This window comes from Monodon monoceros, unplaced genomic scaffold (genome assembly GCF_005190385.1).
Source record: "Monodon monoceros isolate NGI ecotype Baffin Bay Population unplaced genomic scaffold, NGI_Narwhal_1 Super_Scaffold_12, whole genome shotgun sequence".
In the NCBI taxonomy this organism is placed as follows: domain Eukaryota; kingdom Metazoa; phylum Chordata; class Mammalia; order Artiodactyla; family Monodontidae; genus Monodon; species Monodon monoceros.
The window spans coordinates 150633517-150657203 of NW_021703768.1; the positions used below are offsets into that span (position 1 = coordinate 150633517).

Below are 23687 nucleotides of genomic sequence, written 5' to 3' on the forward strand. Positions count from 1 at the left end.
TGGATATTTTGAAGGTAGAGCTGAAGATGGGTTACAAGAGAGGAGTCAGGACCAGTCCAGAATTTTTGGCTGAGCAGGTGGAAGGATGGAGAAGATTGTGGGAGGAGCAGGTCTGGGGACAGGGGAAAGTCAGGAATTCAGCTTTGGATGCAATAAGCCTGAGCCAGATGCACATTAGATACCCAGGTGGAGCTGTGAGCAGGCAGCTGGATGTGCTCTTTGGGATTTCAGATTGGGGCCACAGGTGCACCATACTTGTCACATTCAATGCCCGAGACTGGGTGAGACCGTGAAAGAGCAAGTGTTGACAGATCAACACTCTGTCAACACTTAGTCCTGGGGCCTTCCAGAGCAAAGAGGAGGAACAATCAACTTTGTTCACATCTTTACCCCCCATCGCCTAAAACAGTGCCTGGCACAAAGTAACTGCTAGGTCAGTATTTTTTGAATGATTGAATGAATGAATGAATGAGTGGTGCTAAGTGCTAAGAAGGAAATAAAATGGATGCTGAGTTAAAGAGTATATGGGGGGGCTTCCCTGGTGGCACAGTGGTTGAGAGTCCGCCTGCCAATGCAGGGGACGCGGGTTCGTGCCCCGGTCCGGGATGATCCCACATGCCGCGGAGCCGCTGGGCCCGTGAGCCATGGCCGCTGAGCCTGCGCGTCTGGAGCCTGTGCTCCGCAGCGGGAGAGGCCACGGCAGTGAGAGGCCCGCGTACCGCAAAAAAAAAAAAAAAAAAAAAAAAAAGAGTATATGGGGGACTTCCCTGGTGGTGCAGTGGTTAAGAATCCACCTGCCAGTGCAGCGGACATGGGTTCGATCCCTGGTCCAGAAGATCCCACATGCCATGGAGCAACTAAGCCCATGCGCCACAACTACTAAGCCTGCGCTCTACAGCCCGCGAGTCACAACTACTGAAGCCCGCGTGCCCTAAAGCCCGTGCGCAACTACTGAGCCCATGTGCCGCAACTACTGAAGCTCGCGCGCCTAGAACCCATGCTCCGCAACAAGAGAAGCCACCACAATGAGAAGCCTGTGTGCCACAACAAAGAGTAGCCCCTGCTCGCCACAACTAGAGAAAGCTTGCACGCAGCAATGAAGACTCAATGCAGCCAAAAACAACAACAACAACAAAGTACATGGGGGAGAGTGGTCTACTTTAGATAGAGTGGTCAGGGAAGATCTCTTTGAGAAGGTGGAATGAGTCAAGCCCTGAAGGACAGGGAGAAGTCAGTCATATAAAGAGTTGGGGAGAGATGTCAAGTGCAAAGTCCCTGAGGCAGGAATGAGACTGGCCTCTTGGAGGATCAGCCCTGTAAGCCTGGATCGTGCAGGAACTTGCAGTCCCAGAACCTAGACTTTGGATCACATCCTGGGTACCCTGGAGAGGTTTAAAGAGAGGAGTTAAGTGATCAGACTGATTGTTTAAATAACCCCTCTGAGCCACGTGGAGGATGTTTTGTAGGGAAGCAGGAGTGGAAGCAAGGAGAGTGTTAGGAGAGAAAAGGCAGTGGCCCAGGCCAGAGATGGCGATGTTTGCTGAGGTGAGGGAGGGAGAGTAATGGGCAGATTCGAGATATTTTAGGAACAGAATGGCAGGATTGGGATTCAAGAGCCCCTGCTTGTTCAACCCCACTGTGAAAATGTCCTCCACAGACAGACTTGGGAGGGCCTGGGGTAGGGACCAGAACCCCATAGGGCTGGGGGGGTTTCCTCCTGGGGTCTCTTCATAGTCACCCAACCCCAGACTCCAGGGGCTGCCCCACGCTGGAAGACGTGGAAGATGGTGAGAAGGGCTGCTGTGGCTGCTAGGATCATCCCATGCCAGGTTCTGGGCCAGGACTCTAAGGCAGCTAAAACCATGTCCGGCACTTGGAGAGGATCCTTTCCCCCTTTTTCTCCATCAGACCTGGATTCGTGATCTCTCCCCAAGCCTGGCCCTCCTCCAATGCTTCTCCTGTCCAAAATTCTTCAACATTCCTCCCATTGAGAGGTGGGATTATGTCCCTGTTGTTGAATGTGGGCCCTGGGACTCAAAAAGAGTACACTGGACATAAATCTGTGCCAGGTTTCAGGCTGAGGCCTTAAGAAACTGGCAGCTTCTGCCTCTCATCTCTTGGGACATTGGTTATGAGAACCCAGCCACAATGCTGTGAGGAAGCCAAGTGGTCACATGGAGAGGCTACATAGAACGGTCCCAGCTGACACCCCAGTTGAGGTTCCATCTGTCAGCCAGCAAAGACCGCCCCACTGTGAGTGAGCAGATAGCCCCAGCCCCAGCCTGTAAGCCACTCCAATCGATAGGGCTTTGGAGCAGAGATGGGCCATCCCTATCGAGTGCTACCCAAATTGCAGTTCTGTGAGCAAAATAAATGATTATTGTAGCTTTAGGCCACTCTGTTTGGGGTGGTTTGTTACGCAGCAGCAGGCGGCTGGGACTTCATGCCCACCTCTCCAGAGCCTGTCCACAGCCAAGCACTACTGAGTCTTCCTTATAAATACATGTTCTCTTCATCTTCCCTGCCACCCCATTCGTGACCTGGACAGCTACGCCAGCATCCAAGTAGATCTCCTCCCACTCGCTCTTAATTGCACAGGGTCTGTTTCCTACACAGCAGCCAGAGAACTTGCTAGAAAGCCCATCTGATTACCTCCCCAGCCCCTCTGTACCCACTTGAAGCACCCAATGGCTCTCCACTCTCCTAAGATCAAGACTCACCATCCTTGCCCCCTTTAGGCATCAGCGACAGTGGTGGTCTTTCTTCTCTTCCTCCAGTACCTCACGGGCCCCTTGCCCCAGAGCCTCTGCACGTGCTGCTTCCACTCCCCGAGATGCCCTCCTCCACCTACCTAGTTAACGCTTGCTCAGATGTCACCTCTTCTGTGAACTGCCTCTGAGTCGGTGGTTCTTGAAACGGGGTCTCTGACCAGCATCATCAGGGAACTTGTTAGAAATGCCAATTCTCAGGCCCAAGCCCTGTTCTAAGGCATCAGAAATTGGGAGGCAGGGCCCAGTGGTCCGTGTTTAACAAGCCCTGCAGGTGATTCTGATCCATGCTCTTGAGAAGTGCTGCTCTAAAACCCTCAGCGCAGGTCATGGATTTTGTCTTCTCCCATCTGTGAATTCCTCTCCTTCAGAGGTCTGCATTTATGATGACACAGGTCTTTGTGAGATTACCTGATGCCTGGCTCCCCTGATAGACCAGAGCACAGGGGACACTCATCTTCTGCTCCTCACTGCCTCCTAGGCCTAGGCCTGGCACACCCTGGAGCTTAGGGATGTGGGTTGAACAGATATTAACTGTCGGCCTCCAGGTGGTCATGGGCTTCTCTGGCTGTGGGGGAGGGGAAGGGACTGGTCCCTTACAGAGCTGGGACCCTCAAAGTGGACAAGGGGAGGGTGAGAAACCTTAAGAAGTTTGGGGAGCGTTCAGCCTCTGCAGAAAAGGCTGCTGTTCAGAAAGCAGGGAAAGGGTCTCCCCAGCCAGAGCTTTCCCTCCCTCCCTCACCTCCCCAGTCCCTCCTCCACCCTGGGGTAGCCCTCAGCTGACTGTTATTGACCACTGAGCCAGGCCTTGTTTTGTGGGCTTTACGTGTTTTATATCATTTAACACCTAAGCTTCTGCGTTGTGTATCATTAACATTCCCATTTTATAGAGAGGGAAACTGAGACTCAGTGAGGTTCAGGTACTTGGCTGAGGTCAGGGCAGGGAGGACTTGAACCCAGGCTGTATGACAGGTGCACTGGCCCTCGCCATCCATGCCCAGGTGGAGAACACTCAGATGGCCTAGGAGGTAGGAAGCAGGAGTGCAGTGGGCCGGCAGGCCTGTGTGGAACCTCATTTGCTCTTCCCTAAGGCAGCGTCAGCTGTAGCAGATTGGGAGGAGGCCCCAGTGTTGCCAGACCTCTCTAAAATTTCAAGAGCAACCAAAAATGTGGATTTTTTTATATCCTCCTTGTTTCTAAATAATCACATTAGAAAGAAAACCCTTAGGTGCTTCCAGAGACCAGATAAATGCCTGTGTCAGATGACATTGATGGTGAAATCGAGGGGGTGAATGACAGCAGAGCCAAAAAGGAGACACCACAATGTGTGTATAAGGTCTCGGACCTGGCCCCGCCCTGCCCCCCTCCCCCATGTCAGAGTCGCAGCTTCTGCCATGTCTGGGACGGTCCGCTTTAAATTCGGCGTCCACCCTTGGCGGGATGCGGTTTCACTAAGGGCAGACCCCTAATACTGACCCTTACCATCGTGTCTCAGCCCCCAAATGGCCAGCACCATGTGGGCGGAGGCTAGGTCTGCCTGGTCACAGCTGTGTTCCCAGCCCCCGGGCTGCATGCAGGTGCTCACTAAATGCTTGCTGATGGAAGTAATAGTGTAAGCCCTTCCCCCTCTGAACACCCCACTCCCCCACCCCTACGCTGGCTCCTCCCAGTCCCCTGTCCTGGGTGAGCGGGGCGGGGCGATGGTGGGTTAAAGGCCGGCAGCTGGGGACCCCCTCGGATGCTGGGTGCCCGTGGAGTCCAGGCTGTAGCATGGCTACGGCGCACTCTGTAAGTCCACCCGCCCGCCCCCTTGGGCAGCGAAGGCTGGGGCTCACCGCCCACCTTGACTTCTTTTTTTGGTCAGGCCAAAGAGGCTGAGGGTGGAATCCAAAAGTGGAAGAAAGAGAAGGAGGAGAAAGAGAAAGAGGAAGAGGAGGCAGCAGCGGGGGTGTGGGTGGGTGAGGAGGCTCTGAGGAAGGCCCGGGCCGAGGGCCCCATGGAGAGCAAGCTGGAGTTGCACCCACTGCTGAACAGGTAGGCCCTACTCTTGGCATTGGAATCACTTCCTCATCTGGGAACGGCCAGAGCTGGCCTAAGACTTGGGCTCTGGTGGCCCTTCCAGCCTTAACCCAGCTGAGATTCTGGGTTAAAGGCCCTCACTCATCCCCTGGCCCTTCAGGATAACTGGCTCCAGTCACCTTGGGCGGCCTGTGCCCCAAATCCTATCTCCCTGTTTGCCCTTGGAGGGACAGGGCTTCCCTGCCAACCTAGCTGCTGCTGGGGGCGGGCGGGTGGGTTGCACTCTGCTTCCTCCTGGCCCCCCCTCCTCCAGGTGGGCTCTGTGGTTCTTCAAGAATGACCGCAGCAGGGCCTGGCAGGACAACCTGCATCTGGTCATCAAGTTTGACACCGTGGAGGACTTCTGGGCGTGAGTGTCTGTCCCTCATGGAGGAGGCTGGGGCCATGGGGTTCTGAGCTGGGGGCCCTTCGCAGGCCCCACCCCTCCAGGGAGCTGCTTTCTACACAGTTTTCCCAGTCTTCCCTGGGGCCTTGCAGCATCTGCTGAGGACTGGGGCTTGGTGGGTTCTGCAAGGAGCCGGCGGGGGGATTGGGCTGGGGCACATCCCCCCGCTGAAGCCTCCTTGGGACCCAGGGAGAGAACCTGGGAAGTGGGAGAAACAAGGAGTTGACCCTGACTCTGCTGCTCCATGCTTTGTGACCCTGGGCAAGTTCCTGCCCCTCTCTGAGCTTGTCTCAGCCACAAAGTGAGTTTTAAGGCTGTCTCAGTGTCTGTGGTGATCCAGTGAGGAGATCTGAAAGGTGCTTCACAAACCCTAGAGGTGGGTGAGAAGGTGGGATTTGAAGGTCTGGGCAAGTGGGGATGGAATTCCTGGCAGGGGGCACCGGTATGAGCAAAGGCTTGGAGGCTGGAAGGTGGGTGGAAAGCAGTGGGGTCTGGTAAGAGATTGAGGGGGTCTGAGGCCAGTTGGAACCAGGCTCTAAAAAGCCTGGACTTTCAGCCTGGGATGGGGCCTCTCTCCAGGATGTACAATAACATCCAGCTGGCCAGTAAGCTCTCTTCCGGCTGTGACTACGCCCTGTTCAAGGTAAGCCCTGCTTCCCCACCCCCACCCTGTCCCCAGGGCACAGGGGGGCTGATTCTTCCCAGCTTCCTCCCTCACAGGGGGTTTGGGGGTGGGGTGCCGAGGACAGCCTCCCTCAGAGTCAAGTATAATTTCAGATCAGAGGACCGCTCTGCAGAAGCATGGACAGAGTGTCAGACCTGAGCTGTACCTTGAAGGACAGGGGAGGGGGAAGAAGGGGGAACAAGGAAGGAGTCTAGGTTTCTGGCCTGGCTCCTTAACTAGGGACGTGCATCAGAATTGCCCTAGGACACTCATCAATGTCCAGGCCTGTCCCTGGAGGTGCTGTGCAGTAGGGCCCTGACATCAGCATTTAAAGATTTTCCTTAGGTGACTTGTTTCCAGCAGCTGAGCCTGGAATGTCTGCCTTTGGCCACACTGGGGTTGCCCCAGATGCTTTCTTTTTTTTTTTTTTTTTTTTTTTTTTGCGGTACACGGGCCTCTCACCGTTGTGGCCTCTCCCGTTGAGGAGCACAGGCTCCGGACGCGCAGGCTCAGCAGCCATGGCTCACGGGCCCAGCCACTCCGCAGCATGTGGGATCTTCCCGGACCGGGGCACGAACCCGTGTCCCCTGCATCGGCAGGCGGACTCTCAACCACTGCGCCACCAGGGAAGCCCCTCCCCAGATGCTTTCTTAATGACCTCCATTTGAACTCTCATATCAAGGAACTTGGTTCAGTAAAGGAGATAAACACACACCCACGCAAGGCTATGTGAGGTGACAGGTGTTGAGGCTTAGGGGCCCATGGGAACTCACAGGAGGGTCTGGGGGGCTGAATGGCTGGTAGAACCTGCTTTTTCAGGAGGGATGAAGGCAGAAAGGTCCTGGCCTGTGGAGGCCTACTGAGGGGCTAGAGCAGGACCTGGGGAGGTGGCCAGGCCCTCACTTTCCTCTGAACAAAGGGAGGTGGTTGATCTGCAAGCCTGCCTCCCAGGATGGCATTGAGCCCATGTGGGAAGACAGCAGGAATAGGCGGGGTGGCCGCTGGCTGGTCAGCCTCGCCAAGCAGCAGCGCCACAGTGAGCTGGACCACCTATGGCTGGAGACGGTGAGTGAGGGACTGGGCGGGGAGGCTTCCCAAGGGAAGGGGCTGGGCTGGTGTGTAGCGGTGGTCTCAGGGTGGTGGGGGCAGACTCTGTGCCCACCAGGAAGGCTCATCCTCCTCCTTTTTTTTGGCTCCAGCTGCTGTGTCTGATCGGGGAGAGCTTTGAGGAGCACAGCCGGGAGGTGTGTGGGGCCGTCATCAACATCCGAACCAAGGGGGACAAGATTGCCGTATGGACGAGGGAGACAGAGAACCAGGAGGGCGTGCTGCGCATTGGGTGAGGGGTATCTCTGGCACAGGGTGGGGGCTGGGTCTCTTCTAGGAGAGAAGGGGAAAGTGGTGGAAGGGGCGTGGTTTGGCCTGCAAGGGAGACCTCTGGAACTCTGCATGCTGTCTCTCCCTTCTTTCTTCACCACTTGTGTAAAGGGTGTGGCATCTCAATTTCAAACTGTTTCTTAACAGATCTCTTTTCCTTTGCACTAGGCACATTTTGGGTTTCCACATGGGTAAGACAAATACAACAGGAGTTACTGTGGTTGGAACCAGGGTAGGAGCTCTGAGCAAAGGACCCAGGGCCCCACGTTATCTCCAGGACCTGCTGCTGACTGCCTGTCTCCTTTCCTCTCCCACTTACCTCCCAGGCGTGTCTACAAAGAGCGCCTGGGACTCTCCACAAAGACCATCATTGGGTACCAGGCCCACGCAGACACGGCCGCCAAGAGCAACTCCCTAGCCAAGAACAAATTTGTGGTGTGAGGGGACCCTGGCACCACTGCCCAGTTGGCTGCCCCTGAGTCTCCCACTGCTGTGTGTGTGTGTGTGTGTGTGTGTGTGTGTGTGTGTGTGTGTGTGTAAAAGGGGCTGGGCTGGGGGCAGATGGCATGGTTCTCACCTATTCTGGAGTGAATACGAGCACTCTTTAATGTGAATTGGGGCCCGGGACAAGAGGCAGTTCTGGTGGGGGACCCAATGTGAGGGACCAGGGCAACGGAAAGGTGGAGGAAAGCCTGGGCTTGTTTCACCCTGGGGGTTGGGTTGGGTAGAGTGGGGTGAGGTGAGTTATTGGTGGGAGGAGGGCTCAACTGCAGGTGGAAAGATAACAGGAGAGAATCCTAGGATCCAGGACTTACTCCGTGCTCCCCACCTCGGGGAAAGAGGCTAGGTGGCCTGAGGGTCAGACTCTTCCATTTGAGGGAAGGGGGCTCAAGGCTGCTGACCCAGAGCTGGAGCTCAGGGACAGGAGTGGGGGACTCTCTCGACTGATCACTCTGCTTTAAAAACTTTTATGGATTGCCTCTCATCAGATTTGTAGCCTTGGAGCCTACCCTGTATCCCACACCTCCCCCCAGCCAGCTGTGCGTGGGTCCCTAGAGGGGCGGGAGTGGGGGCGGGGGCAACTGATGAGGCCCTGGCCCAGGAAAGGTGGTCAGGCCTTACTATGGTTCTGCTAGACGATGATCAGCTGGAAGGTGATGAAGCTTAAGCCCCTTTCTGTTTCCTAAATAAATACTTTTAAACAAAACCAGAATTATTTTTAAAGAGGACTCTAATAAAATTGAGTAAAATTCAGGCCCCCCAAACCTTGATCTGCTCTAGTCCTGCCTTGAGAGGGCTCATGTGAGACGCCCCAGGTACCAAGGAGCCTGATCAGGGTGGAAGCTGGTAGGGGGGAGAGGGCTTAGACGGTGGGCGGGGGGCTTTAACCGCCAAAGGGGCTTGAGCTAGGGCATGCAGTATATGCCCCTGGCAAAACTGAAGGGGCAGGGAGCAGCAGGAGTGGCTCTCACAAGACTCAGGTGTCATCCACTCTGAGTTTGAACCAGTAGAGATAGAACTGAATTTCTGGGGCTTCCCTGGTGGCGCAGTGGTTAAGAATCTGCCTGCCAATGTCAGGGGACATGGGTTCGAGCCCTGGTCTGGGAAGATCCCACATGCACGCAGAGCAGCTAAGCCTGCGAGCTACAACTACTGAGCCTGCACTCTAGAGCTGGTGAGCCACAACTACTGAAGCCCGCTCCGCAACAAGAAAAGCCAGCCCGATGAGAAGCCCACGCACGGCAACTAGAGAAAGCCCGCGCGCTGCAACGAAGACCCAACGCAGCCATAAAAAAATTTAAAAAAAAAGAATTTCCGTCCAGTGAGGAGCGCTTTTTAAAAAAATTTATTTTTATTGGAGTATAGTTGCTTTACAATGTTGTGTTAGTTTCTACTGTACAGCAAAGTGAATCAGCTATACGTATACAAATATCCCTCTTTTTTGTATTTCCTTCCCATTTAGGTCACCACAGAGCACTGAGTAGAGTTCCCTGAGCTATACAGTAGGTTCTCATTAGTTATCTACTTTATACATAGTATCAAGTGTATATATGTCAATCCCAATCTCCCAATTCATCCCAGCACCCAAAAAGCGCTTCTGATTGGACTCCACTGTAATAAAACGTCCTGCACGTGTGCTAAACACCATCCATATAACCATCCTCCTCTCGCTCACCAGCTCAGTAGTTACTCCTCTCTAGGGATGGGAACAGACGGCAAGGCCGGGGATTGGGGTGGCGCTGGTCCTGAGCTTTGCGGTGTGGGGGGAACTAGGGGTCTTTCGTGTCTGCGACTTGCGGCGCCCTCAGCATCTCAGGTTGGTCTGAAGGACGCTGCAGCGGCCACCGCATAGGGAGGAGTCAGGCCTAGAGGCTAGCCTCCGACAGGGCTGAGTCGGGCTGTGCGAAGGGGCCTGTATGGGGGTGGGGTCCGGAGGGGACAGTCGGGAGGGGGCGGAGCCAAGCCCAGAGACTGGGCTCCAAAGGGGAGTAAGGCTGGGGGCGGAGCCTATGGAGGGGGCGGAGTCAGGCCTAGAGGTGGGGCTCTGAGGGGGACCAAGCAGGGGGCGGTCCGGGAGCCTAGGGCGGTCCCTGCGGGGCGGACCCTGGGGGGCGGGCGGGGCCCGACGGGCGCTCTGGGTGGCCGCAGCCATGAAGCCGCAGCCGCCGGGCTAGGCCCCGGGCGGCTCCAGCCCCGGGCGGCCCGCGGAGGGCTGGGTCCAGCCCCCGGCTCCGGTTCCCGGGCCGGCGGGCGGCCGCTCACCATGCCCGGCAAGCACCAGCACTTCCAGGAACCCGAGGTCGGCTGCTGCGGGAAATACTTCCTGTTTGGCTTCAACATCGTCTTCTGGGTGAGAGCGGGGTGGGTTCTGGGCCCTGTGCTGGGGATGGCGGGAGAAGGAGGCTCAGTCCCCTACTAGGGGGAGACACTCTCTGCCACAAGGGCTTGGGACCGTCTCCCCACTCCTTCCTCCCATTCGCACCTCCACGCCCACCCCCAGGACCGCCCAGGGGAACTACGAAGAGGCCCGGATTGCAGGGGACGGGTCCCAGCCACTGCGGTAGTGGGGGGGGGGGGGGGACAGTCTTCCGGGGTCTTCCCGAGGCCCGGCGGAGAAATGGGAGGTGTTTCCGTGAAGACCCCACGGGCACGCTTAGTGCGGGCGCCCCCTCTCCCTCCCAGCCCCTTTGCTACCCGGGGGTGTCGGGGATACGCGGAGCCCCACCCCTGGTTTTACCCGTAGGGAGGAGAGCCTCCTCGAAGGTCGGGATCCCGTCTCCTGCCCCTTTACCTCTCCAGTACCCGGGCCTGCTGCCTCGCCTTAAGCTCCTACAAAGGGGGAGGGTAGGTCAAAGGTCGAAGCCCCACCCCCACCCCAAAGAGGCTTGCGGGCAGGGAGGGCCAATAGCCCTAGTTCCCGGCCGGGGACAGGGGATATTTCCTGATGAGAGGCCAGGAGAGCTGGCCCTGGGGAACAGAATTCAACATCCACAGCTGACCAAACCGAGGCTCCAGGGCAGGGCTGCCCCTGCCTGGAGAAGGGAGCTGCTGGTGCCCCTCCCAGGGTGGCATCTGTAGCCCTGGGCCCTGCCAAGTCATCTTTCCCTTCTCCCTCTTCATCCCATATCTCCAAGGCTACTTGCTGCCTCTGCAGTCTCTGCTTCTGACCTCTTGGGTCAGAATGCCAGACCCATTCAGTTTTGTTTATCAGGACTCAGTGGCACTGCCCTCTACCCACATGCTGCTTATGCAATGTGGGTGTCCTTTGGCCCCAGCAGTGCCCAGCCTCGAGGGTGTGAGCCATGTGCAGAGAGCACTAGTCAGGGAAGTCTGAGGCTCTGGGTGAAGCAGGCCTAGCTGTGAGACAGTGGGCAAGTCACTTCTCTCTGGGCCTTAGCTTCCCTGGCAGCGAGTGGGTGATAATGAAGCCTGCCCCTCAGGACTGTTACGCAGATTAAATGAATTATAACTTACTGTATTCTTGCAGCTACTTTATTATCTACATTTTACAGGTGAAGGAACAGGCACAGAGAGGTTAAATCTTTTAACCCAGAGTCACACAGCCAGTAAGTGCAGAGCCAGTCAGTGGGCAGTAGATGGAGGTGAGGCAGAGCATTAAGCAGAGGGAACCCCCAGATGTCAAGGGGCGAGAGGCATGAGAGACCCAGGCTTGTTCCAGGGTCCCCCAGGATGGGGAGCCCGAGTGTGAAAGGCCCCAGGTCTGGGGCAGAGAGTTTGTGTTTTATGTTGAGGGCAGAGGGTAGCACTGAAGGCTTCAGTGCTGGGTGATGGGTATGTTCTAGCTTCTGTTTTGGAGGCAGATCTGCCTGGCTGACACGGGGAGGGTGAGTGAGGGGCAGGGTTTGGAGGTAGGGAGATCAGAGAGGAGGGCTGGGGCAAAGTTGGGGTGGTGGCAGGTGGGAAAGGTGAGGAAGGCTCCAGGGGAAGTTATGAGGCTGAACTGACAGGACTGGGCCACTTGGGGGTTTGGTTTTGGGTCAAGGTGGCCTGAAGGAGGTACCTGTGAAACAGGCCCAGAGATTTTTTTATTTTAATGGAAAGCAGACCCTTATGTTACCCTGCTCAGGACCTTCCAGTTTTTTCTCACTAGAATACAGTCCAGACTCCTCCCCGTGGCCCACAGCACCCTGTGGTGTCTGGCCTTGCTGCCCTTCAGTTTGTCCCTTGCACCGCCAAACATGATCTTACCTCTGGGCCTTTGCCAGTACTTCCGCCTAGAATTCTCTTCTCTTCAATGCACCTTTTCATCATTCAAACCTCAGCTAAAATGTCACCATGCTCCCTAACTGAAACATGCCCCCACTACCCTATTAACTCCCCATTTCATCACCCTGTTTGATTTTCTTTAAAGGCTCTGTTGGTATCTGAAATTACCTTGTTTGCTCACTGTGGATTTCCCCCACTGGAGTGTAAACTCCATGAGGGCTGAGAGCTCATGTGTCCTATTCCCTGATGTATTTCTGGTGCATGGAATGGATCCTGGGACATGGAGGCGTTTGCAGCAGGCAGGTGGACTAAGGGCTCTAGAGCCGGGGAGAGGTTTGGGTGGAGATCAGGAGATGCCAGTGTCACGATGGGGTGAAAGATGAGTGTGAGAAGAAGAAGGGTAGAAGGCTGAGGTTGGAACCTGGTGGGGGAGGGGGGTAGCCATGTGCATGGCGCAGGTGAAGCAGAGCATTGTAGGAGGGAGGCTGAGAAAGGGCAGGAGGAGGAACGGCGTTGCGTTAACCATGGAGAGGTTTGGGAAAGAGAAAGTAGTGATCATTCACCTAAAGGCCACGGGCGGGTCAAGTGGGATGAGGCAGGAGAAGTGATGTTTGGTTTCACATCCCAGATCCAGTGTGGGGGAGGGAAGGAAAAATATTTCTAGAAAAAGAGTACAGCAGTGGGAGGAGCCTGGGGTTGGAGAGGGGAAGGTGCTAAAGGTGGCAGGTCAGGGGTGGAGCTGACTGAGGCTCTGTGCTGAGGGGAAGGAGCCTGTAGAGAAAGCAGGTGGGAGAGGGAGGTCTGAAGAGGTGGGGTCATGGCCTTGGGCTTGGGCCAGAGGGGCACTCTCCCTCTGAGACTAGATGTCCTGCCCGGGTTCAGGCAGCTGCCCTTGATATCCAGGGCTCTTCCCAGTACGGAAATGAGGTGGGATAGTGGGTGGTGTTTAGAAGGCCTAGGCTGGTGCCACTCTGCTGATATGGGGCTGAATTGGGATTCCCTGTCATTTAGGGGTCTTTGGCTGTGAACTACAAACATGTACTCTGCCAGATCGAGGTTGAAAGGGTGGGACGGGAGTGAGGTGGCAGTCACAGAGTTGCAGGGCAGCAGGAGGACCAGACTTGGGAGGGGGCAGAGAGGATGCCAGGAGCCTGGAGCCCTAACATAGGCCTGGGGTGAGAACAGAGGCTCAGGAAACAGCTGCTGCCACTTGGTGGGACTGTTTTGGCCATCCTCTGCTCCAATTCTGAGTTCCGAGAAGGGGCCCGCCTTTGTCCATCTTAGGGCTGGGGACGGTTCAGTCTTCCAAGCTGTGTCCTGTGGGAAGAAACACTGAGATGCATTCTTGGGAAGATTGAAAGGACCCTGAATGTAAATTGATATAGCCACTATGGAGAACAGTATGGAGGTTCCTTAAAAAATTAAAAATAGAACTACCATATGACCCAGCAATTCCACTACTGGGCATATACCCTGAGAAAACCATAATTCAAAAAGACTCATGTACCACAATGTTCATTGCAGCTCTATTTACAATAGCCAGGACATGGAAGCAACCTAAGTGTCCATCAACAGATGAATGGATAAAGAAGATATGGCACATATATACAATGGAATATTACTCAGCCATAAAAAGGAACAAAACTGAGTTATTTGTAGTGAGGTGGATGGACCTAGAGACTGTCATACAGAGTGAAGTAAGTCAGAAAGAGAAAAACAAATACCGTATGCTAACACATATATATGGAATCTAAAAAAAAAAAAAAGAAAAAAAATGGGGCAGAAGAACCTAGGGGCAAGATGGGAATAAAGATGCACACCTACTAGAGAATGGACTTGAGGATACGGGGACGGGGAGGGGTAAGCTGGGACAAAGTGAGAGAGTGGCATGGACATATATACACTACCAAACGTAAAATAGATAGCTAGTGGGAAGCAGCCACATAGCAGAGGGAGATCAGCTCGGTACTTTGTGACCACCTAGAGGGGTGGGATACGGAGGGTGGGAGGGAGACGCAAGAGGGAAGAGATATGGGGACATATGTATATGTATAGCTGATTCACTTTGTTATAAAGCAGAAACTAACACACCATTGTAAAGCAATTATAGTCCAATAAAGATGTTAAAAAAAAAGAAAGGACCCTGGATCCCATTTACAGCCCTTTCCCCTCTTTCTCTCTTTCCCCCTGGCTTCCTGAAGACCCTGAGCAGTAGTGGGGAGGGGGCTCTGCTGGGGGTGGGAAAGGATGCTGGTGCCCCAGCCCTCAGCTCTTTGCTGCTGCTCCTGCAGGTGCTGGGAGCCCTGTTCCTGGCCATTGGTCTCTGGGCCTGGGGTGAGAAGGTAAGGCGGTGGGGTAGGGTGTGGGGCTGCTCTGGGTCAAGATGGTGGGAGGGCCAGCCCCCCCCATTTGCTTCTGCTCGCCCTTCACAGGGTGTTCTCTCCAACATCTCGGCGCTGACAGATCTGGGAGGCCTTGACCCTGTGTGGCTGTTTGTAGTGGTAGGAGGCATCATGTCGGTGCTGGGCTTTGCCGGCTGCATTGGGGCCCTCCGGGAGAACACCTTCCTGCTCAAGTTTGTGAGTGCCCTCCCACTGGGGACCCCAACCTCCTCCCACCCACTTCTTGCATAGTTCATGCTTAATAATGGTAGTTTTATTATTATGTTATTGTAACAATAATCACTAGATTTGTATTCTCCACGTTTATAGTATCCTTTCTGTTGTACGGGACCGAAACCTAGTGGCCTAAGCTAAAAGGGCCACTAAGAAAGCCCAAGGGCGTGTTAGCTGCCAGCGCATTTGGATCCAGCAGCCACCACAGTGTCACTTGTCCTAGTCGCTCTGTTTCTCAGCTCTGTCCCTCTGGGTTGGCTCCAGTCCTCTTGGGGTGGAAAGATGTCCAGGAACGGGTGGCTGCTGGCTTCAAGCTGCCCTCCCAGGAACTCCTGCTGGAGGCTGAGGCTCTCCCTTCCCAACCATTCTGCCCAAGTACTTCAATTGCATCTCCTTAGTCCTGATTGGCCGCCTCTGGACCAATCCCTGTGGTCCCAGGGGAGGTAATGCTCTGATTGGTGGGATCTTGACGCCTGCCCAGTCCTCTATGTGGGACTGGGAATGGGGAAAGAGGTGGAGGTGGCTCCTGCGTAGCAGCAGAAACTGAATGTGTGTGTGGAGAGTGGTTTCTCAAAGACAGCAGGGTGGGTAAGAACAGCACTATCTTTTTTCATCATAAAACAACACTAACATGATAGAAGGTGGGGACTTTTGATGATAGAAGGTGGGCTGTCTTGGGTCGGGGTGCAGGAGGTTGGAGCCCCACCCAGTGGCAGCCCCAGACCCTGTATCTCTGACCCCCACTGTCTGTGTGCCCCCAACCCCAGTTCTCCGTGTTCCTTGGCTTCATCTTCTTCCTGGAGTTGGCAACAGGGATCCTGGCCTTCGTCTTCAAGGACTGGATTCGAGACCAGCTCAACCTCTTCATCAACAACAATGTCAAGGCCTATCGGGACGACATTGACCTCCAGAACCTCATTGACTTTGCTCAGGAATACGTAAGTCCAGCATCCAGCTCTGACCACATGCAGGAGGCACATGCTGGGCAGATGAATGAGGGAGCAAGCTCCCTGTGTGCTGGGTCTGTTCCCTCGCCCACCAGGCCAGGCAGGCCCCAAGGAAGCGAGCCAGGAGGGCCCCTGTCTGAGAGGAAGCCAGGCCCTCGTGATCTCCGTGTGCCTGGCCCTGCATGGTCACAGCATTGGGGAACAGAGGCCGAGGCCAGAGGATTCACACTGGCAGCTCCTAGGCCAGGCTTACAGAACACTTAAAGGAGGAAACGTGGCATAAAAATATAGATTTCTTCTTCTACTAAACTGGGCCCACAGTATGGGCTGGCGCTACATTGCCACTGCCCCCTTTGCTGGTAGAGGGACTGTTTGCCGTGTCCCTGGCACGCTATTTTATTATACCTGTCAGCCCTCTTCCCTCATTTATATTATTCGTTTGGCCTCTGAACATATTCGAGTTTGAGGCCCGCCCCCCAGAAGCTCTGCCCTCAAGCTTGCAAACCTAACCCCTGTGAAGAAGCAGTCAGTGAACAGTTCACAAAATCCTAGACACCTCCCGCCTGCACGTTCTCACCCACTCACGCGTAGTCACACACACTCAGAGTCATACTCCTTTGGTGCCATCCACCCCAAGAACTGCTCTGGGATCCAGAGGTGAACCAGAGCCGGTGCCTGCTTTGAGGAGCTCTCAACCCAGGGCAGAAGTAAACAGAGAGGCAGGTGGTTAGGGTGTGATTTATTTGTTCATTCAACACAGAATTGTTATGGACCTATTCTGTGCCAGGCTCTGGGCTGCGGGCTGGGGATTCAGAGGTGAAAAAAGCTGGGACCTGTGTTTGTGGGGATGGTAGTCTGGGGGAAGAGACAGATGATAAAAGAGCAAAACAAACAAATGTGTGTGCGTGTGTGTGTAGAATTATAAATCGTGGTAAGGGCTGAAATGGGGAAGCTCAGAGAAGGCGAAGGCCTCTCGGGGGCAGCCTTGGGAGAGGAGAAGGCCTCTCAAGACCAGCCTTGAGCTGGTCCCTTGAGGGCCAGCTTTTTAGCAGCCTGTGCCATGTCAGTGAGTTAAGGCTGTGTACTCCTGTCTCCCCACTAGATCATGAGCTCCCTGCTTCATTGCAGCCCCACGATGTGCTGGGTAGGGGTAATGGTGATACAGGTGCTGACAGCAGCATCTATGAAGTGGAATGGGATCATTGTGAGGGGGGCAGGATTGCCCTCCTGTCCCGGCAGAGAGGAAGAGAGAAGGTCTTATGTAAAAACTGCTGGGGCAAGTGTGGGGAGACGGGTCACAGATGTGGGGTTCAGTGGTGCCTTTCCCCACAGGGTTTGTTGAAACTCGAACCCCTCAAGGTGGCCTGGAGGAAGCCACAGTCCTTGGGCCACCATCCCTGCCCCCCCCCTCCTTTTCTCAACCTCTCTTGGACTAGGGGACAAGCTCAGGAGCCCCTTCCTACTCCACCCAGCCCCCACCAACCCAGGCAGGAGCCTCAAGCTGCTCTGGTGGCCCTGGGCCCAGGCCTGGCCTGTCTGTGGCAGAGCTACCCGCCTGCCTGGCTGCCTCTAGGCCCCCTCCTGGCCAGCCCAGCCCTGTCTTCCTGCAGCCTGGGCCTGTCCCCAAACAGGATGGGGCTCCTGGGCTGGGCCTGGCTCACCTGGGGTTCTTCTCCCACCCGCTAGTGGTCTTGCTGTGGAGCCCGAGGGCCCAACGACTGGAACCTCAATATCTACTTCAACTGCACTGACGTGAACCCGAGCCGGGAGCGCTGCGGGGTGCCCTTCTCCTGCTGTGTCAGGGACCCTGTGGTGAGTGGGGCCTGGTGAGGAGGGGTGAGCCTCGCAGTTCGCAGGCCCAGTCTGGGAAGAGCCCATCCCCGGGCTGGCTCGACTCCACCCTGCTCTGGGGGCTGTGGATGTGGATGTCGGGGGAGGTCAGCTTACATGGGAGTAGCCCTGTGGGCTGGGGAGTTTGTGTCCGTGGGCAGTGCTGAGGCCTGTTGGATAGGGACTGCTCCTCTTGGGCCACCATGCTGGGGTGGCAGGGTTGGGGGTTCTGACCCTTTTATGGCTTTCTTTAGAACAGAAGCTTCTCTCGGTGACACCCCTCCAGTCACAGTGCACAGGGACAACGAGGGCCAGGTTTCTTCCCATTCTTATAAAACTCGAGCAGTCAGGGTTCCTAAAACTGAAGCAGTTCAAGCTGGTGTTGTGGCCATGCACCCTGGCATCAGGGAAAGAGGTGCACGGGTCCCAGCCAGCCTAGCTTAAGGAGCGGTGGACACAGCGGAATCCACGGTTCCATCTGCTTCCCCTGAGACCCCATGGATGCCCCCCCCACTGAGTTGCTCACTGGCCTGTTTCTTCTCAGGAAGATGTCCTCAACACTCAGTGTGGCTATGATGTTCGGCTCAAACTGGTGAGAGGGGAGGGGACAGGGCTGAGGGCAGCTGGGGGCACTGGGATCGGAAGCGGGGGTCCCCTATAGGCTCTAAAAGGCCTCAGGGATTCGGGGGAAGGGATGCTGAGTCCTAGGAGGCACACGAGGCTTGGTACTGCCAAACACAAGGCAGTGGACGCCACTAGAGGGAGAAAACAGTAAGACATGGATAAAGAAATACGAACAATAATGTGACAATTTCAGCTAAGCACTTGGAAGAAAATAAAATCAGAGGAGTGATGGGATTGGGGCAGAGCAGTCAGGGAAGGCCTCTCGGAGGAGAAGGCATCTGTGCTGAGACCCCGATGAGGAGAAGGCCCTGTGGTGGAGCTCCAGGCTGCAGGCACTAAGGTGTAAGGTCCTGGGCGGGGCTGAGCTTAGCAAGCTGGACTGAGATGGGGCCTGCAGTGGTGGTGGTGGGTGGGCTGAGCCGAGCCTGGTGCCCATCTGTCCCCAGGAGCTGGAGCAGCAGGGCTTCATCCACACCAAAGGCTGCGTGGGCCAGTTTGAAAAGTGGCTGCAGGACAACCTGATCATCGTGGCTGGGATCTTTGTGGGCATCGCCCTCCTCCAGGTACCACTGTGGCCCTGCATGCCCTCACTCTGCCCTGGACAACCTGCCCTGCCAGTGGCCTCTCCCTCACCTGCTCTCCGTCTTACAGATCTTTGGTATCTGCCTGGCCCAGAACCTCGTGAGTGACATCAAGGCAGTGAAGGCCAACTGGTGAGGCTGCCTCGCTGGCCATGGCCACTCGCCTGGCTGACCCAGGGACCCCCCCCCCCCCCCCGCGCAACTCTCCCCATGATGGGCAAGGCTGCAGGAGGTGTTTCTGCTTGGACCTGAACCCCACATGGGGCTTGCGTGCCTCTGGGCTGTGCACCCATGGAGAGAGCTGCATGGCTCTGCCCGGGCTGCCTGTCCTGTAGCTGTGTGCACGGAGGGTGGGTGTGGCCAGTGGGTGTGCACAGGGAGCCGCCATCTCAGCTGTTGTTGGGTGGTTGGCTCTCCAGGGGACTAGGAAGGGCACAGCTAAGAGGGGGCAGGCCAGGTGGGGTGGGCTTGGGGCCTGCTGTTGCATGGGACACAGCCTCACGTATCTCAGAGCTCTCTCCACTAGCTGTGACCTTGACCCTGCCAGGAGCCCACTTCAGCCTCAATGTCTCAGACTCTAAAATGGGTCCAAGAATTTTCTCTCCCTTGCTTGCCTCTCAGGATCAAACATGATGATGGCTACAGACTACTCAAATAAACAAAACCTTGAAAACCACTGGCTTCCGCCCGGCATCTTGAAGGCTCTGTCAGCTGCAGGTTCTCAGCAGAGCTCTCCATCTTGGGCCCCAGCCTGGAGCCATCCGCCAATGTGTTTTCTTGGCCTGGGTAGTATATACATTTGAGCCAACCTTTAAAACTTGGTGTATTTCACATAAAAGTCCAGATCCCCAGCTTCTTGTGAAGATTGGCCATCTGGCCACAGCAGCTCTTGGGACATCGTCTCCTGGGACATGTGCTTCCTGTTCTCTGAGGGACCCACCTGGCCTGTGCTGCTCACCGTTTAGGTTGGGGTTGGCCTCCCCACTGCTGTAGGGTTTTTCCCTGCAAACACTGCGAGGCTGCCGTGGGCTAAGCCTGGGGCGAGGCACCAGGATGTGAAGAATGGGGAGGCTGGACCCTGCCGTGAAGAGGCTACACAGCCTAGGAGGAGTCCAACCACACTGGAGACTGAGACGGGTGCCCAGGAGAGTGGCTGAGGGGTGGAATGGAGATCAGGAATGTTTGGGGAAGGAAGTAGTTGGAAGTTGAAAACTTGGCACACATGGGGTTGGGGGGAGCCTGCTTTGGGACCCATGGTGGTTGACACGGGCTCACTTGGAATCAAATCGAAAATCTTCATGGAGGCCTGCAGAGCTGCCTCATGGCCACCAGAGGGCGCACCAGCAAGCTTTGCCTGGGTCTGGCTGCTTCGTCCACAACCTCACTCTGGTACAGCCAAGTGCCTGGTGTGTCCACCCAGCTTACCAGTGCTTTGGGTTCAGGGAATTTGAGAACTTCGAAAGGAGCAACTGGCTCAGACTTGTGAAGTCTGCTGCTCTCAGCTCTGCCTCTTAGCTGCATGAAGGGGTGTGTATAGAGTGACTGCCGCACCCATCCCTAGGGTGCCCTTTGTGGATAAAAGGAGGGATTTGGGCTGGTTCACAGATCTCTTACTCAGATGCTCTTAAGGTTGTATAAATGAATGAAGTAGGCCTTTGACTTGGGAGGTCTTTGCAGTGCAACTGGCTTTCCTGCTGTTCCTGAAGACTATACAGAGAGACATTGCTTTATGATGAAAAATATTTGGACCATCAAGTTGATAATGGCAGCTGACCTTGAGGTACAATACAGTGGTGGGGACTGGCAAAGCACAGGTCCCCATCTGAAGTTGGTGGTTGTCATTTAGTTGTGGCTAATTGCTATAAAGTGGGAATGCAGGTCTAATGTCAGAAATCTGGAGAAGCCAGAGATCCAGGCTTTTATGTGAAATATTCCTATTTTTAAGGTGTTGACAACTAATGAAAAAAAAATGCAAGCCCAACAAAAGAGGAGGGAGCCAGCTTTGGCCCCTGTGTCACTACGGTTCCCTCTGGGATAATCACCCATTGGGGTCCTGGCTGCTGTGCCATTCAGGGGTGCTGGGAGCTGCTGCCAGGAGGGGAGGGTGTGGGGTATGCAACCAGCATTGTAGCTCCCAGACACAGGCTGGACAGTGTCCTGGGGTCCCTGACAGGTACCAGTGGAGTACAATAAATACAGCTCACGATATTGTGCACGTCTTGCAATTTTTAATTTCACAAGCTTTTACTTTTCATTTTCCCCCTCAAACCTCACAACCCCCTTGTGAGGTGGAGACTCTTTTCCTGATGAAGAAACTGGGCTCAGAGAGGGGAGCGAGTTGCCCACCACACAGCTGGAGGAGGCACCCAGATCTGAGCCTTCTCGCCGGAGTTCTGCACCAGACCCGTCCTGCCTTTCTGATGCACTTGGGTGACACCTGCACACTTGAAGTGTGAACCAGTAAGGGACAGCAAGGGATTGTTCCCCAAGCATGAGTTGAGCTTCCACACAGGTGCTGGGGATGTAGAGGAGGGAGAAGGGCAAAGTCCCAGCCCTTGTGCTGCATTCTCGTGGGGGAGACACAAGTAGGCAAATAAGCATTTTTGTTAGCAATATAACCTATGAAGAAAATAAGAGTGATGAGCTAGACAGTGATGGCTGGAATGCCTGTGAGAAGGGACCCCTTGCTGGGGTGGTGGAAGGAGTCCCATATCTGGGAAGCTCCAGGGGAACAGTGTTTCAGGTTTTGGTACCAGCTGCCCTAGAGGCCCTGAAGCTGGGTAGGCTTGGCATAAGGGAGGCTGGGGTGCTGGAGAGGTGCAAGTGAGTGAGGGGCAGAGGGCACGGACAGAGGGAAGTGGTGGAACCAGGATATATTTGGAAATAGGACTGATGAGATGCATGGGAATGACTGGAAGGAGTGGTCGTGAGCTTGGCTGTGGACCCAGAGTTCTCCGAAGCTCAGTTCTGCTACAGGACATCCATCCATCCATCCATCCACTCAGGTAGGCCCTGGCTGGAGGCTGGGGTTACTGAGGCAGCTCAGACTTGCCCTTCCCCTCCCGGAGCCCACGGTTTCCTGGTAGAGGTAGTGGTGCAGTGTGTATGTGGTGACGAGCACATGATGATCGCTGCACGTGGCGTTTCATGCTGGTGAGAGACAAATCTCCTGTCCCCAAAGGAGAACTTGGAGCAGTTCTTTTCCTTGGACTGAGGAGCCCTTACCCAGATGGGACCTCTCCGGATGTGTAGAAAACACAAGGAAGCTTATAAGCTACCTACTGCCCATCACACTCGGATCCCTGGGACATGGGGACCAAGGTCACCCTCCCACCCACCATCAGGGACACTGGAGGTGACAGGGGTGGGCATTGTCTTGCAGCCTGGGAGACCCTCAGGAGCCATGGGCCTACCTAGTCTAACCAGAGGAGAGGCTGCCAGCAGCTCCCCTATCATCTTGGCAGGAGGGCATCTTCTGATATCAGGCTACCTTGTGCGTGAGGGGAGGGCGGGGGAAGACCTGGAAGGGACAGATTGAGCCGGACCATTGAGCCCTTGGATCTCTGGACGAGGAGGTCAGATGCGCTATGGAGTCCGGGGCCAGGGTTCACTTCCAGAGGGTGGCTGGCGCATGCCTTGGAAAGAGACACTCCCGGCGGCCACCAGAGGGCACCAAAGCGCAGCCCACGCAGGCAGCAGTCAGCTGTGGGCAGAGAGGGGCTGTGGGTCGTTGGAGGGAGGTCCGCGTGGCTAAGCAAAGACATGCCACCTTCCAGAGACCTGGGGGCCCACCCTGTTGGTACCAAATCCAGACCTTGCCACCCTCTGCTTTATTCTCCGAGGACTTAGAGCAAATGACACTGCCTGCCCCACAGATGCCTCTCCCAGTGCAGTGCTCAGGGAGACCTGAGCCCACCTTCCCATCCCTGAAGGTGGTGATGTCTGCCAGACAGAGCTGGGAAGGGGGTCACTTTCTCTAGGAGGTTGAAGCGACATGCTCCAACACATACACCTCCATTCGCTCATTCAGCCAGATTTACTGAGCACCTAACTGTGCCAGACGCTGTGGTGGGCACTCGGGATACATAAGGGAACAAAACGAGACCCCCATCCTTGTGGTGCTTACAGTCCAGATCAGGGTTGGCAACCTTTGTCTGCAAAGGGCCAAATAATAAATATTTTAGGCTTTCAGGTCATACAACCACTCAACTCTGCCTTTATAGCAGAAAGCATCTCTTGACAAGACGAACGAATGGGCTTGGCCATGTTCAAATAACATTATCTGGACACTGAAATTTGAATTTCATATAATTTCCGTGTGTCACAAAATACTATCCCTCCTTTGATTTTCAACAATTAAAAAACATAAAACCATTCTTTTATATATAGCTCTGGAGCTGTGTAAAAACAGGCAGTGGGCCAGATTGGCCTCACACACAAGCTGGTATAGCCGTCCCCCACTGCCCCCTCCCCCCAGGAAGGGAGAAGACCAGGCACAGCGAGCCTCACTGCTGTGGAAATATGAGTGAGCAAGGGGCCTTGGGAGTGTAGGGGCTAGGTCAGGCCTCGGCACTAAAGAGGGTGGTCAGAGGGAGCCTTGATGAGACAGCAAGATAGAGCAATGACTTTTTATATTAACTTTAAATCATTTTGGTAGCACAGGTAAAAATAGGAACCCAGTCTACTTAAAAAATGGATGACTCTAAGGTCCCCTTACTGCCCTATTCTATTCCCCTCTCCTCTCCCTGTGACGTTGAAGCTGTGAGCTATAGATCCCTCTGGACCACTTACATTTTAAAAATTTCCTCCTCATATTATGCACTCAGAGACAGTGTTCAGCATCGTGTGTATGTGTGTTAAGTGGCGGGATACTGTCCGCATCTTGCTGGACTAGCTTTCCCCCCACCGCTCCCCACACACACACCAGTGATGTGTTTTGAAGACAGAGTCACATTTGTGCATGTAAAGCTGCTTCATTTCTCCACTTCGGGGGTGTTCCCTGTGGGGATAAGCCATGTTTTGCCTCTCCACCCCTTTCCTTGACTGTCCATGGATAGTGGACAGTCAAGCTCTTCCCACTTTGGGGCTC

The 23687-nt window shown here is 55.1% G+C and overlaps 2 protein-coding genes across 6 annotated transcripts; both read left to right on the forward strand.

Moving 5' to 3' along the window:
- The first annotated feature begins 4481 nt into the window (after nt 1–4481).
- EIF4E1B (eukaryotic translation initiation factor 4E family member 1B) lies at nt 4482–8452 on the forward strand. The gene is made up of 7 exons (XM_029218111.1): nt 4482–4556; nt 4633–4802; nt 5101–5196; nt 5812–5875; nt 6848–6961; nt 7096–7235; nt 7600–8452. The coding sequence occupies exons 1-7, from the start codon at nt 4539–4541 to the stop codon at nt 7712–7714; spliced, it is 717 nt and encodes a 238-aa protein (XP_029073944.1). The 5' UTR covers nt 4482–4538; the 3' UTR covers nt 7715–8452.
- A 1363-nt stretch (nt 8453–9815) lies between these two features.
- On the forward strand, nt 9816–20807 carry TSPAN17 (tetraspanin 17). 5 transcript variants are annotated; one of them, XM_029218556.1, is made up of 9 exons: nt 9816–10124; nt 14293–14343; nt 14434–14580; nt 15384–15554; nt 17250–17375; nt 17938–17985; nt 18464–18580; nt 18669–18730; nt 19220–20807. In XM_029218556.1, exons 1-9 carry the CDS (start codon nt 10038–10040, stop codon nt 19254–19256), a joined length of 846 nt encoding a protein of 281 aa, XP_029074389.1. In that variant the 5' UTR covers nt 9816–10037; the 3' UTR covers nt 19257–20807. The 5 variants fall into 5 exon arrangements, 4 of the variants coding, with proteins under 4 accessions (XP_029074389.1, XP_029074390.1, XP_029074386.1 ...); XM_029218557.1 differs by having other exon boundaries at nt 18669–19282; XR_003792813.1 differs by lacking the exon at nt 9816–10124 and having other exon boundaries at nt 14040–14343; nt 17942–17985.
- Nucleotides 20808–23687: the final 2880 nt, after the last annotated feature.